This window comes from Accipiter gentilis, chromosome 16 (assembly GCF_929443795.1).
Source record: "Accipiter gentilis chromosome 16, bAccGen1.1, whole genome shotgun sequence".
Taxonomy (NCBI): domain Eukaryota; kingdom Metazoa; phylum Chordata; class Aves; order Accipitriformes; family Accipitridae; genus Astur; species Astur gentilis.
Window position 1 is genome coordinate 29,971,602 of NC_064895.1, and position 15,678 is coordinate 29,987,279.

Sequence of the window (15,678 nt, forward strand, 5' to 3'; positions counted from 1 at the left end):
CCAGTCCCAGGAGGTCAGCTGTGGAGAGCCAGACAGGTGGGGAAACCGTCAGGGTCAAATGCCCACCTTGGTGACAGAGGAGCGACCGTCTGACTTGGAAGGAAATAGAAAACCCCACAGGTGGCAGATATTTTTGTCCCCACCCAGCAGCATGCAGCATCTCCTTGAACGCATCCCTTGGTTAGATGTGAAGTTAGGGTTTAGCATGAGGTTTTTTTGTTTCTTGGTCGGCACCCGCCGTGACGTCGCAGGCATGTTTTGCAAAACGCTTGGATGTTCATTTCTCTGTAAAAATGGGCTGAAAGGTTGAGTGGAGCCGCTGCTGCTGCCGGGGGAGGAGGGACAGACGGATGTGCTCTCAGAGACCTTCCAGCCTCATTCCCTAGGCTTCTTTGACCCCGTGGGCCGTCAGACTGCCTAATTGCATCCGATAAATGTAAAGTCTGTGGCTTTCACCCTGCAAGCCAACTCCAGCGCTCGTGCTGAAGCGGAGTGCTCTTTGCAAGCTTTTCTATTGACACAAGACGCATTTTTTGCAGCAGCCCCCGCGCAACCTCCTGCCGCGGGAGCCCTCTGCCACGGTCATAGTCGCAGTGAAGAGCAGCCAGTAAGCGCAGCCCCTTGCGCAGGTCGGACTGTCCCAGGACGGGCAGGCTCTGGGAGGACAGACGGGTCACCTCCGTGGATGCCCCATCTGGGGAGCACTTTAGGGCTGGGGATGCATCCCAGTCCCTGGTGCTGCTGGGTTTTAGCAGCTTGGAGGAAAGCAGCTTGGGAAGGCAGGCGTGGGACTCGCTGCAGGCACTGCAGCCCCTGCAACTGAATTATTCCGCGGAATGGTTTGTGTTCGCTTCCCAGCCCGCGTTACCTGCCACGCGACCGGTGTTTCCCTTCAGCCCGGGCACTCTGGATTGATGAGAGCAAGTAACCCCTCAGGGCCTGTTATAAATTAACCCAGAAGACTTCAGCTCTAAAACATTTACCCTCTTTCATTGCTTACCTGAAGGGCAGCACCCAGCGAGGGTGTCAGGGAAGGAAAACCTGCCTGCAAAGAGCCGAGGCTGGGCGAATGCAATGCCGTTCCTGGGTGACCTGCAGCTGCTTCGGTGCCAGTGAGAGCGGCAAAAATTTGCGGTGCGATGATGCCTGCCCCGGCAGAGCTGGTGCTAGGGGCTTTTAGCAGGGTGCCTGTCTCCAGGCTCCTTTCTGGGGGTGCTTGGCTTGGGCTGGTGGCATTGCTTTGCCTCTCTGCGTTGCAAAGGGAGCGCCGGCTTCAGCCTTCACCGAGGCAATTCCCTGGGTGCGTCTCCACAGGCAGCGAGGAATGAAATCTAAAAAGCCAAATGAAAGAGTTTAGGCAGCACCTTACTTGGTGGGAGAACACAGGGCAAAGGCTGGGGAGCTGAAGCCCATGAATTCAAAGCAGAAATATGGTGCAAATGTTTATCGCTAGAAGGCAATCAGCTGTGGAAACCACTTATCTGAAAGTGTAATTAAATGTTGTTGCTTGAATTCTGGGATGTCTTCTTTTCCTGTTTCCCTGTTAAAAATATGTTCTGACTGCGCTACGAGTCATATCTGTTTGATTTAGGAGCCTTTGAGTGAAACATGAAAATCTGTGGTCTGGGTTGTTTAAGAGGTCAGGCTGAGCGACTGTAATAATCCTTTCCAGGCTTAAAAGATAATAATAATAAAAAATATCTATCTTAGGAGGGAAAGCGTATCGCCCAGTTCTTTTGAGCTGATTTTTTTTTTTTTTTTTTTTTTCTGCCGAGGCTGAGGTGGCTGTTGTTAACTCAGAGAGATAAAGCACAGAGATCTGCATTTTCATTTCCCAGCCAGGCTGACTTGCCACTGTCAGACCTCCACCCACAAGGTGCTAGATGTGGTCTGGGTGTTCCAGACCCACCACCCGCCTCTCCAAAATACTCAAAATCGAACAACATTTGGAGAAGCTGACAGCAGCCTTGGGGTATCAATGCCCCAGGATGTGTACGGGACAACGCATTTATAAAATGAAGAGGGGGAAAAAATAAGTTTGTAGAACTCATGGCTGGGTGCCACAAGTCGATGTGAGTGGTTTTCCATGCACTGGAATAAAACCAAGAGGAGACTGAGGGTGACTGGGCAGACCAGCAGAGCATGGGTCATGGGTTGGGGAAGATCGTGCAGCAGTTTGTTCATAGCCTGAGGGTCTGAGTGCCCATTCCTTGTCCTGTTAGTGGTTTTTTGGGGGGGGGATTTTGGACAGCTTCCAGAGCAGGGTGTCCTCCTTAATCTGAGGCATATAGTCATGGCTGGATAGTCTGCCCAGAAAGGATAAAAAGAAGTGTGACCCCCTCCCAAAGGTGAGCCATGGCTCGGTTTGTACCCTGGATGTGCCAGAGTTTCTCCAGCGACGGAGAGCCCGGAGGAGGGGTGTTGATTTGGGTAGGTAACCTCTAAGCTCCTCAGTCAAGGTGGAGGAATCCCAACCCTGATTTTGAAGCCCAGAGAGCATCTGCATTCCACCCGAAACGATTTAGCCAAATTCAGCAGATCTGCAGCAGAATTCAGATCTGAGCCCCTTTCCGAAGCCCAGCGCCAAGAAACCAGGGATTACACCATGAAGAGATGATTTCTCCTGTGGTAAATGGTACCCTGTATTACATTTCCCAGGATTTTAGGCAAAACTCCAAGTGCTTTAACTAAATTGCTTTAGTGCCTCTAGACAGGTGGGTCCCTCTGGAACTGGAAGCGTGCCTGCACGTGTGCTGGCACGTGTGCGGGGAGTGCTCCCAGGACGATACGGCACGTCGCAGAGCACAGCAGATGGAAGCGTGCTCCTCCCCGCCGTGCATCACTTGCCGGCCCCCCAGGGTTTGCTGCTGCAGCAGCAGCGGATGGGCTGCAGCATCGACCTCCCCGGACGAGCTTCTTGGTGCGGAAAGCTGTCGGCAAGGCTGTTCAGCAGGGATCCTGGGAGGCTTTCTAGGCCACCGCGCTTTCCAAATGACCTTATTTGTTCTTTTGCTTCCTGGCAAACCTCTAACCGAGGCAGGGGTGCCTACACATAGTTATTTCTGTGCCTTATCTTGGTAGCCACACCTGAGCTTTGGGATCTGCGGGTTGCAGAGGACCTAACTGTAGAGCAGGACTTCCCTGTACTCAGTGCTGTGCGTACCCAGAGAGCAAGAGACGGCCTCTGTCCTCCACCCTCTACCCAAGGATGGGGAACAGAGACTCACCCAAATGTGTTTGTGACAGAGGCAGGGATGCCCGCTGATTCCAGTTCCTCCCCCAGATTTGGTCTGTGGACAGAGAATGGTATTTCTGAGGAAGGAAAAAAACCACCCCAGGACCTGGCTGTGTCCAGCAGCAGAGCTCTGCTGGGGTTTCAGGAGGTGCTTCCAGACTTCTTTAAACTGCCAGTCTGTGTCAGATATGTGTGTAAGCAGAAAAAAAGCCTGTGCCTGGACCATGGTTTATTATTCTATGAAGACGGTGGAGGGGTTTGTGTTTGTCTTGTGCTGGCCAAGGCTCTGGGCAGAGGGATCAAAGCTGAGGCGCTGTTGAGGTGGTGAGGATGCAGACAGGAGGTTTCAGAAAGGACCAGCAGGATCCTTCCAGTACTCAAGGAGGGCTTAAGGGGGGCTTGTAATAAAGATGGGGACAGACTTTTTTGCAGGGCCTGTACCAATAAGATGAGGGGTAATGGTTTCAAACTAAAAGAGGGGAGATGCAGACTAGATATAAGGAAGAGATTTTTTTTATGGTGAGGGTGGTGAGACACTGGCCCAGGTTGCCCAGAGAGGTGGTCGCTGCCCCATCCCTGGAACCATCCAAGGTCAGGTTGGACGGGGCTCTGAGCAACCTGATCTGGTTGAAGATGTCCCTGCTCACGGCAGGGGGATGGACTAGATGAGCTTTAATGGTCCCTTTGAACCAAAACCATTCTGTGATTTGATGATTCTATGATCCAGGCAGAAATCAGGTCCCTTGAGCTTGGGCTTGTTGTCTCCATCTCAGAAGCAACCAGAAGTCTTGATCTTGACAGAGCCGAGAGCAGTACACACACACATGCTGTAAGGGGAAGGGCTGAGTTATATCTCCATGATGGAGAGTAAATCTGGCTGCAGAATGAGGAGTGAGGCTGGACCATAAGCAAAATGGTATCACTGTCGTGGGGCCATTTCTAGTTTTCTTTTATATTTCATGGGGTTTTTTTCATTTGCTTCCTTGACTCACTGCGGAAAATGTAGAAGGGGGAAAAAATAGCTTAAAAATGAGTGTTGGCATATTTCTGAAGAGTCACTAATTTCTTCCTGTGAAGTCACTTGATAAGCACTTTCCTTTCAAGACTTTGAATGCGGTCCTGCCACTCCTGTAAGTGATGCAGGGCTCAACCTCCGCATCCAGGGTGTCACATTCCCATCCCGCGATGCACCGAAAGCAGCTTGGCAAGGGGGTGTGCTTTGCTTTGGGAGGTCACAGGAGGCCTGTGACTTGGAAAACTGCAGGCAGCTCAGGTGGTTTAACCTGGCAGACTGATTTCTTGCCTTGGGAAGCAAAAAAAACCCACAAATGAAAGTGATTATATGTATTTAAAATATGTTTGTATATATATAATGTGTGTGTGTGTAATATGTGTACACACACACATTTATACAATGTATGTATATATTTATACTATCTACCTATTGGTATATCTATCTAGAAAATATTTGGCACCGAGATACATTTTTGGTGAGACCCTTGTAAAACAGCCCTGCCTGCCTTTTTGCTGGGGAAAAGAGGTAGTTAGCCTTTTTCCATGGTCATCTCAGCTCCGTCCTCATCACTTCTGCAGCAGCTCCCTGAAACAAGCCTGAACATCTCCCTCTCATCCTTTCTCCGCAGACCTTCCGCTGGCCAGTGGCAAGCAATATTGATGGGAATGAGATCCTGGAGATCCAGGTGTTCAACTACAGCAAAGTCTTCACCAACAGGTGAGAGCGTGGTTTGTCCTTCCCTCCCACCGATCCCCCAGGTCCTCTCCGGTGGGAAGAGGGAGCTCCTGCTTGAGCTGGAGCCACATCCCCATTTGGTTTGGAGACTGGATGGTGAGGAAGACGTTGGTGATTGATGTCTCCTGGGAAGGGCGAGGAAGCTGAGATGCGACGTGTACAGCTCAGCGAGTGAGGTTGCTAACCACCAGCAAGTAGATGGTGGTCAGTGCCATGTCCGTGCCACGGTTTTCCCAAGGTGCTGCCATTTGGTTCAATACAATTTGCATGTCTTTAAGAGAAACTGAAATCTTTTGGTTAATTAGCAAGGTGGAAGTCGATACCTAAATGTAGTGTTTCAGCTTTGCAAATTCTCCACCTGTTTATTTATCTTATTCTTGTAATTTTTTCTCACATAGATACTATGGTGGTTGCCATGCCTTATGTATTATGTGCAATGTTATGAGCATTTTTTAACATTTCTTACAGTCTAAGTTTGCCCCCACATTAATAATGAACACGAGAGAAGGAAATCTTGTCTTTCCCTTCTGTCAGCCTTAGTGTATATTTCCTACATTTGTCCATGTTGCCATTGCAAAAATATGGGAGCATTTCACAAAAACCTGAGTGGCATATGTGAATTGTCCTACAGAACATTTACACTGACATTAAAGAGGGGAAAGGAAAAAAAAGAGCTGAGGAAAAGATCTTGCTTGTGGTTGGATGCTGCACTAACATTTTTGTCCTGAAATCCAGTGTCTTCCCCAGCTGGAGCTCAGCAGGGTCTCCCGAACATCTCCCAGGCACATGTGCATGCAAAAGCTTGCTTCTGAGCCAAAAAAATGAGGAGACAGACAGATGGCATGCAAGGCAGGCATGCTAAATATACATGATTTTAAAAAAAAAAAAAAAGGGGCAAGAAAAAAAGAGAAAAAAAATTACCTACCTTTGTCTTGCTTTTAAGTAGGAGCTTGAGTAGCAGAAGGAGAGTTGAAAAAACTTGTTTCATTCAGTCGGTCGGTGGGAGGAGGAAGGCAAGGAGTGCCCAGAGGGTCCCAGCCCAGGTGGATGAGTTGGGTGGGGAATGGACGGCGGATACAGGCAGAAGAGTGGTCCAGGGCTTGTGGGGCGATCTCAGCTCTGCCACAGGAGCCATACGTAGTACAAGTCACTCTGAGCTGTGTTCAGACCACCTCCGATAGGCACCTGCATTGAGATAGTGCAGTTGTGGCGGTCACTCAGTTCATGAGTGATGGGTGCATGGAATAGATCTGATTCATTTCTGCAGCCCTGAAGTGCCCCAGGGTCCGTGTGCGAAGGGACTCCTCAGGGGCTCTGGGCAGCAGATGGGTGATGGGAGCCCAAGACGGACAGATGCAGACCCGGAGATCCACCTCCTTCCCCAGCCAGTGTCAGCTCCAGCCTCTGGAACCTGCTCTTCATGTTGCATCTGTGACAGCAGTGGGTTTTCTTTGACTGGATGCTCCTTCAATGCCTTCCTTCACTTTCTACTCCCCTGGTGTGAGCTAGCAGCCTGGATACTGCCATGAATTTGTTTAGTGCAGCCGGCCGCTGGACAACGTGAAGGGTCAGAGCATCCTTCCATCCATGATGGCTCGAAGCTTCATGTCTTCATTACCCGGCAGAAGTGGATGAAAACACGCCACCTGAATCAGATGCTTTTGCCCTAACAAACTGCATGTCAGGATGTACCCAATTTACCTCCTGGACAGCAATCCTGCGTGCTCTGCACACAAAGAAGCAATCCCTTCTCTCCCTGTCTTAAAACCTGAAAAAAAAAAATCCACTTGAAAGACGCAATAAAAAGCAGAAAGTGGTGTTTCTGTGTCTGGAAGTGAAGAACTGTAACTGTTCCTCCATGGAATTGGGAATTGGAAAGGCCAGGGCACATCAGCAGGTTGCACTGATTAGAGGCTGAGAAAGCGATCACTCAGGTAATTCCTTCCACTTTCAATGTGACCAAAGTCTCTTAGAAATTTCCAAACACCCAACACAGAATAAATATCCAGCTAGTTCAGCCAAAATGCTTAAAGTGCCTTTTTTCCATTGGTGAGTTGCACGTGTATCAGCCAGTCGAGAGCCACTTCTACCTCCAACATGACCTTCTGTTTTATCATTTTCATCACTTTAGATGTTTTCCTCAGTTTGTCTTTGACACCTGAGGGCCTGGGCTGCTGCAGAGGAGCAGCCTTACCTTTGAGCAGCATTTGCTGATGCTGCAGGGCAGCAGGCTGCAGCCATGTCCCAGTGTCCTGGCTGGGCTTGCACTGCCCAGGATGCAGCTTGCATCTCTTTACCTTCTGCTGCCATCTCAGCTAGCTCAGCTGATGCTTGCGTGCAGTGCCATTAACTTTATTCCTTATGAGTAAGGGATGGCCGGATCTGCAGTGGGTAGGACTCTGGTTCCAACACCCCATGAGAACTGCCTTCTTCCATCAATTTAGTCCCCCCGTGGTACAAAGAAACCCCCACACGCCGTGGTTCTTGTCCCGGGGACCCAGGAGTCTGAGCTGAGGCAGCTGGGCTCCCCCGTCGTGGTGTCTGCAGCACGTGAGACCAGGAGCGTCTCTGCCCATTGCTCGGCAGGCATGTTCTGCCCTCGAAAGCTCTTGCACATTTGTAGTCAAAGCACCTCCCAGTCTTGTTTATAAGAAGGCCGTTCTTGGCACCTCTCATTGCACAGTGGTTTTTACCATCTCAAATCATCTTTGCAGTTCTTTATCCCTCTAACGTTCAACTTTCAACATCCTCCCTCTAAAGAACAGGCACAGGCTGGATGCATCCAGCGCATCTCCCCAGCTCTGCAGACTGAGGATGAAATACATCTCTCTTCCCCCCATCCCTCCTCTGGTCATGCAGTTATGGATTAATTGGTTGTTTATTCACCGTGCTGGGCTGCTGGTGCACCGCACTCCCTGGAGCTGTCGCGTTTGTGGAAGTCGAGTCCATTTTCTGCCAGCCTGAGGTGCAGATGCTGCTTCTTGGAAGTGCTTTTGGCACGTGACTGCCCTTTTTGTTTGGCTCGGGCATATCCCAAGGTCCCCACTGCTCTGCATGGCTGCCTCCACTCTCAATGTGTCAATCTTCACATTATTTGAAAATTTGATTGTAAGTTATTTTTACATCCCAGTTACTGATGTAGTAGTCATGGGCTTAATAGCAAAATTGCACCGTAGCACTGTCATTCAAAGATGATTTTCAGCTGATGTCCTGTTTTTAGCATTTCTCCATTAATCTGCTCTTGTTAGTGTGTAGCACTGGTAGCAGGCAGTGTTAAACCAAACATTTTGTAAGAACCTGCTCCTTTCATGCAATTACCAAACAAACCAACCCCAAAGAAGCAAACCGAGCTTGTTTTGACAGGCTCTATCTCCTCATAAACCCACCTTGAGTGTCACTGATTACACTCCAGTTTATAACTGCTTCTCCATTGTATCCGGTACAAGCTTCCCTATTCTTTTCCTAGGATGGCTGCCAGGTTAGCCTGGCTCTCTTCATTCACCCCATAAGAACTCTTTGTTGTGCTGGGATTTCTCTAGTATTCCAACTTCATTAAAAATTGATATCAGTGGATCAGAGGCTGCTGGTTCTTTTGTACTGATTACCCACGAACTACCCCTGGCCTGCAACAACCAACAGAAATATTTATCCAGCATATTTGCCTATTTTGCATCGTTACAGGCTGGAACAGGAGCTGCTGCTCCTGTTTCTGGTGTGCATTTGCCTTGAAATCATAGAATCATCTGATCATAGAACCGTCCTTACTGCCCATCTTTGCTTTGGGCCACTGGAGCGACCCAGCCCTGCAGCCCAGCCCAGGAAAGGAGCCGCGACCAAAGAGCCCCTTCAGCAAACGCCAAGCAAGACATCTCCCCTGGCTTTGCCTTGACAGCTGTGGGAAGCAGAATCCCAAAAGGGGCTTCATCTCCTCTCACTGCAGCATAGGTGTCCATGGGGAGCCAGGGCGCAGCTCAGGTGCCCTTTGAGTCTCCAGCTTCTGGAAGGACCCATGTCTCCTGTAGATCCAAAGTTGTGTCTGCCAGCCCTGAGTTTGTCTGCACGGCAGCAGGTACTCGTGTTTAGGTGATGGAGCTGAACCTCTGGAGAGGGGTCTGGGGGATCCAGGAGCAGCAAGGCATGCCCTGACCCAAGGCAACGTGCTTTGGGCACAAGGAACTGAGAACTGCCTGTGGCTGAAGGATGGGCTGAAAAGGCTGAAGTTCCCTGACACAGAAGGCAATCGGGAGCCCAAAGGAGGCAACGCCAGGAGAGCCTTAGTTCAACCCTATAAGCTGCTTACTGACAGGGGAAGGAGTAAGTTTCAGACCTGAGCATCAGTGGCAGGAATCAACCTGCAGAATAGACTACTCCAAGTCACAAATATAAAGGAATTACCCAGGGATTTCTGTTCAGACTCACAGCATTTCTCCTGCTGGCTAAGAAATGTCTACACCAGGATATTAGTGACAAGGCACAACCCATGAATCTAGCCCCATCCCACCCCTGGGCAGCTGGTGCTGAGCACCTCCCTCAAGGGAATGTAGGGAATCTGTGGTACAAAAATAAAATTAAAGCCCAGGGTCATAAGCCGGTGCTGTAACTACAGCCTATCCTTCTTGTACAGCAATGAGTTGGAGGAGGACAGACAGACATAAATCTTGGAGAGGAGGGAGAGGAGTGGCGAGAAGCAGAGCCCTGGCGCTGGGCTTTGGAAAGGTGAGCCCTGCTCTCTGTGAATAATTCACACCCAGCTGATTAGTGCTATTTATCAAAGCCCCAGATAAAGGCACGACACCTGATGCGGGTCCACGCTGAATAATGGAGGGGGCCAGTGCTGAGACGTGGCTGCGTGGCTCATTGAGTTGCTTTTGTTTCCCGCCTCAGTGGCCATCAGCACGTAGCTAATTAGCTGGTAAAATAATCCTTTCCCGGCCCCAGCCGGGTGCCTCAGCCTCCTTACAGCATCTGATCACACGCTGGCTCCTCGGAGGGGCTGTGGGCTCCGGCGGGTCTCGCCTCTGGGACGGTGGCTGTCCCTTGGAGCCATTCCCTCACGTGTCTGAGTGCCCAAAGAAAGGGGCAGAGCATGGAGGTAGGGAGATAGTTCATGAGGACAGCTCAAATGGGCCAGAGCAGCAGTGCCACCAGCCCAGAAAACTGTCTCCAGCCCCTGACCAGGTAGGGCATCCCCAGGCTGGGAAACTCTCCCCTCCAGCCAAGACCCATCCAAACCACCCCAGGGATGCCCTGTCCCAGTGCGGGTGGATGAGGGGCAGTGCCAAATACTGCCCATGGTTAATTTACTAGTGTAGACGCAAACTGAAAATGCTCCACACAAGAGAAGGACCAATAATCGTGGGTCCTACACACCCACCCTGCAGACATGAGATGCTTCATCTGACGCCACGTATTCCATCCTGGAAAGCGGGTGTTGAAGCCAAATAACTGCTGCATGGTGGGATGACCTGGGTAGAAATACTGAGATCCTACTGGAAGTCAGTTCATCTCTGTCCTTTGTCTTCTGGTCCCCTGGGGAGACCTACAAAATACCTTCAAGATGGGTGAAAATTCACAGCATGTGGTCCCACAGCAAAGGGCCCTGGGAGAAGGCATGAGAGAGACAGTGCATGGTGTGAGATCCCAGATGTGGATTTGAGCGTGTCTGAGTAGGAGAAAAAACTATGGGACACGTATGAGTGATGTGGGTGGAGGACCATACACACAGGAGAGGGCAGAGATGCAAGAAGCAAGTCGAGGCAGCGGCCAGGGCAGCATCCTGTGCTGGTGAGACATCAGAGAGGATGACTGTGCGGTCCAGCGCCACAGAGCATCATCCCTGAGGAAGGAGGTCTGGTCCCTGCTGCTGCTCCCATTCCTGAACCGCTGGGACAGCCTGGACAAGCCTCTTCTGGGCCACATATTTTCCCTGTGTAGAAAACAAGGACAATACCAGTGAATGACCACATCCCTTAAGGATGAGGAACGCTGTGCAAAAACGAAGGGCTTTTGCTTCGAGGTGGTTTGTTTTCCTCTGTGTCACTGTTTTCCTCTCCAGGGCAAGAAGCAGTAACTGGAGCTGGACAAAGGCTGAAAGCCATATTACAAACCCATCGGCTCCCCATCGGCCTGATGGGTGCTGCAGGGGTGGGGGCACAGATAACATCCCCCTGCAGAAAACTGATACCCACGGGGAAGAGGCAGGAGCTGGCTCTCCTTACCTGACAGAGAGACAAAGAGACTAATACCAAAGGCTTTTAATACAGCACTGTGCTCTCCAGGATAAAAATAGAGCTTTGTTTTGTCCTTTGTACTCTGGCTTCGCCAGCAATTAAGATCTTTGAAGAATTCAAGTCTTTTGTATGAAACTGCCTCCAACTTGCAGAAACCAGGGTGCTCACCATTTCATCCACAGAAAATAATCCGCTGCAGTATCAGTGTAGAAAGAGTATAATGGAAAAAATTATTAACTCTGGCACAGTAGGTTTCCCCCCTTGTCTGAGTGCCCTCCCCGTGCAGAGCAGCACTCAGACTCTGGGCAGGTAGGGAGTTGCAAGAGCTGCGTTTTGCAAACCAGAAGGCGCCTCGGTTTCCTTGAGACAGTGCTTGGACCGCAGCTGAGCAAGCCTTTCTGCTGCCCAGCTTGCTTAAACATTGCAGAGCTCTGAGCTGCAGCCCTTGGAGCATCGTCGGTGATGCAGGAGATTCAGTTCTCCCTAGTTTCTTCCCGCTCGGTGTGGAAGATCCCAGGGATACCCTGAGGTCACATCCAGGGGTCTGTGTCTGACTCACCAGACCACTGGACAAGTGATGTCTCCAGTGCACACATCAAGATGTTATTTTTGTCTAGAGAATTGCTAAAAGGCAGAAAACAATTAAATCTCTACAAATCAAACTGAATATGCTTGCAACCCAGACAAAATGTTTACATAAGATCATGACACACTGGCCTCATGCTTGGTTTGCTTCTGTCTCCATCCAAAACAACTTTTTGGAGTCCCTTCCTAATTCACCAGTAAGACAAAAAAAAAAAAGTATGGGAAGATTTTAGGGCCACCTGCACAACTTAGGGTTTATGTTTGTCATTTTCGCATGTGATTTGGATCCCCAGACTTTATTGTGTGAAGTCCAGACTGCACAGGTCTCTTGGGGGGGGATCTTACGCCTGTCTTAGTAGTTGGGAGCAATCCAGTAACCTTGATTATCCAAATATCATTAAAACAAGCTCTTCTGCTAATGCTTTCAGCACTGGAAACACAGAAAGTTGCTCTCCATTGCTGTTATAGCCTGTCTTTGCAACACACTGTTGGTCGTAAGAGTCCTTTTGTTTGTGTTATTAACTGTGCAGGAGCAAAAAGGATCCAATAGAACAGACAAAAGCTCTGGAGCAGCTTTTATATGAGGAACTATAAATTAAGTTAGTCCAATTCAAAAGAGGACGTAATGGATAGCCACAAGATTAAACTGGGGAGGAAGCAGTTATTCATCATCTGTTTCAGTAGAAAAACTTGGAAGACATGAAAACAGACAGTGGGAGGGAGGCTCAGGTCGAAGTAGGTCTTCAGATGATGCTGGGTGAGCTGTGGAGAGCCCCACCATGAGTGCTGGTGGATACTGGAAGTTTACAGGTTCAAAACTGAGTGTGACATCTTCAGAGGAGAAAAATCTGTGCGAGTTTATTGAACACAAAGATATCCCCTCTGGCCCCAGGAGTCCTAAGGTGGACATCTTACATAGGCCAGAAGACTCATGCTCTGGATGACAAGGTTTGATGAACTGTGGTCCTTCCTGATGTATCTGGGTTGTCATTACAAATGGATTTGTCCTCCTGAGAGCCCAGGCTCCCCCATCCTCCTGATCCATGGGCTGCCCTCTTTCTTTTCATGTTCTTTCTTCAACCAGCACTTTTATTTCTTCTCCATTTTCCATTGCACTTCTTGAGCTGTGGGATTATTCACCTCAGGAGGAAGGTCCTCCTCCAACTTCTTTTCCAGGTGATGCAAAATGGATATGGCGGGGCCAGTCCAGTGAGCAGGGTCTCCTCCCACATACCCCTCCACAAAGTAGGGTGGGTGGCAAGTGCTCCAGTGCCTGAGGTTCGTGAAGCCCAGCTTAGCTTCCCAGCCCTAGGGACTGGTGCCTGTGATACACCTGCAGCTGCCCGGACCGCAGGCAGCTGTATCATCTACCTGAAACCTTTCTCCTGCACGAAGCTCCTTGCAATGGGATGGCTGCAGCAAGCAAGTCTGAAGTGTCATTAAGACTTTCTAGCATCAGCTTCCATGGAAGGTAATGGATAGATGGACTGGGGGTGCTTGGTTATGACCTGAGAGGACTGATGTCACCAGGGGCAGGAGCCTGGAAAGGCAGAAGTTTCCATACCATGTCAGAGGTGCGAGCTAATCAGCCGAGATGTCTATGGAGGTATCAGCTCAGCCTTTCTGTGAGGGATACCGTGTCATACAACTTGTCCAGTTTTGCAGGCAAGGCTGGAACATGATAAAGAGCTGAAATGCTGAGCTCCATTGGAGGAGGGAAGCTGCAGAGACAGAGACAAGCAGAGTCCAGACTTCCCAGGAGGAGCTGTAAATCATCTTGGCTCACCAAGAGCCAGAGTAAAGCGAGCAGGGCAGAAGGCAGCTGGGATGGCTGGCTGTGCTCAAGTTGGATGTGGCCAGCAAGCGATGATGTGGCTTGTGTAGTGCAAGCTGTGCAGACGAAGAGGTCTGAGCCCTTTCTTCCATTTTTTATTACCATCTGAGGCAGGCTGGATGTTTGCCTCCTAAGGGAAATGATACTTTGCTGGCTTTCAAACCCCTTGCTTTTTGTAATGCCAGAAATTCAGGTCCTCTGCCTGGAAGTCTGGAGGAGTTCGTGTTTGGGCACTTTCAAGAGGAGACCTTCCTTCTCTGGACTGAGCCCCACCAAAATCATTTTGCATCACCAGGAAAACACATTTCATGGAGATCTCTGGCAGCAACAGGACAATTTCCACCACCCAGCTTCGCCTGCCTGTAACCTGGGCATTGGGTTTAGGTCCAATGGTCAGCAGAGAAAGACCAGAACGTCCCACAAGCATTTTCTCCCCAACTCAGATACATCTAAGGCATGTGGGACTGACTTCCCTCGAGCTTGGACAGTCCCTCCATTTGAGCACAGAGAGCTCAGGGACTAATGGTGATGAACTGCAGGACAGTGACGAGTAGTTGGGATGGACCCTTCCACAGGGAAAGAGGAAAATGAGCAGTCACCGGCACATTTTAAACCCGGATGATTTTGAGTTGCATCAGGGCTTTTTGCCTTTTGGGGTTTTGTTTCGTTTTGGTTTGGTCATTAAGCAAAGTCTTTTAGAGAAAGGGAGTCTTTCAAGATTCCTCAGCCTTATATTTAAGCTTTAAAAGCAGACAGAGCATAGGTGGGCTTCCCGCAAACTGCAACAACAGCCAGATCTGATATCCCTTGGCAACTTGGGTGTCTGGAGGAGGGGAAAAAAAGGAAAAGAAGAGAGCACTTCTGTTATTCTTTACACAAAGACCCAAAACCACCTGACCTGACACCACTTTTTTTACATCAAGGATAGCTTTAAAATGATCTCCGGGCAGAATCTTGAGCCCAAAGTCCTTCTTGGAGGCAGCCTGGGATGTTCAGTGATAGCACCTTGGCACCTCTGCCTCCAGGGTGGAGCAAAGCCCTGCCAGGCAGGAGGTGGGCATGAAGAAGGCTTGTGCAGCAGAGCCATGCAAAGGGGATTGGTGAGCCCCTGCCCTGGACTTACCCTGTCCCAACCTCAGTCACAGCCCATCGGCAATGTGCCAAACACAACTTGGTTGGTCACATCGAGTTGGCCGTGCTTTTCCTCTTTGCCCTGGCATGGCCCAACCCTCTCACCTTGCAGAGTTCATGCGTGCTGAGCGTTTTGGCTCAAAGCCTCCCCTGCTTCTTCAGATCTGGGTTGGTAAAATAACCTTTCATGGGTTACTGTCATTTCCATATAGCTTCTAGATTCATGCAACTGAAAACCCAAGACCTCCTTTGCCAAAACTGAGTGAAAAGTTGAAAACAGTGATTTTTTTTTTCTAGCCATCGTAGCATTTTCTAGTGGTATAATTTCTCTGTCTCCCAGCACATGAGGACATGCACCAGGGGCTAAGCTGTCGGCAGCTTGCCTCCAAGAAAGGTTTCTTCGCTGTGGGACCTTCTTGCTTTGCATCAGCAACCCACAGCCATGGCTGTCCTTTGGCTCTGTGATGCTTTGCAACCAGGCAGGACTGGCTAGGAGACCAGAGTTGTGCGAGGGGTCCAAAAGTGGGTGCTGAGAAACCAGGGAGCCGCTCTGATGAGCATCTGGGTGGGTTGGTTTGGTCCATGAAGTTCATTGGGGTACCTGGCAGGGAGAGGCAATGGCTCTCTGGGAGCTCAGGCTGGAAAAGCAGAAAGTGAATGAGCTGAAAGGGAGTTGCTGTTGGATACTGGGGGAGCTGACGGAACGTTTGGAAGCTGCCCTGCTTGCATTTATGTACAAACCCGTGTTTGGGCAATACTGATAAATGCAAACTGTTTCCTCTCGCGGCTGATGTGATGAGTGCCCTAGAGCTTGGATCAAAATGAAGAGCCTTTTTCACTGTCTAGCCAAATTGCAGCTTCATCTGTAATCATCTGACTCTTTAAGTTAAAGCTTCCTAAATCACTTCCCTCC

General features: G+C 49.8%; 1 protein-coding gene across 18 annotated transcripts in view; it reads left to right on the forward strand.

The window, feature by feature from the left end:
• Window positions 1-15,678, forward strand: part of OTOF (otoferlin) — a 105,044-nt gene that overhangs the window by 10,976 nt on the left and 78,390 nt on the right. For all 18 annotated transcript variants that reach the window (XM_049819053.1, XM_049819033.1, XM_049819034.1 and 15 more), the window contains exon 3: window positions 4,879-4,967. In XM_049819053.1, coding sequence (XP_049675010.1) covers window positions 4,879-4,967 — 89 coding nt within the window. The remainder of the gene's footprint in view (window positions 1-4,878; window positions 4,968-15,678) is intronic.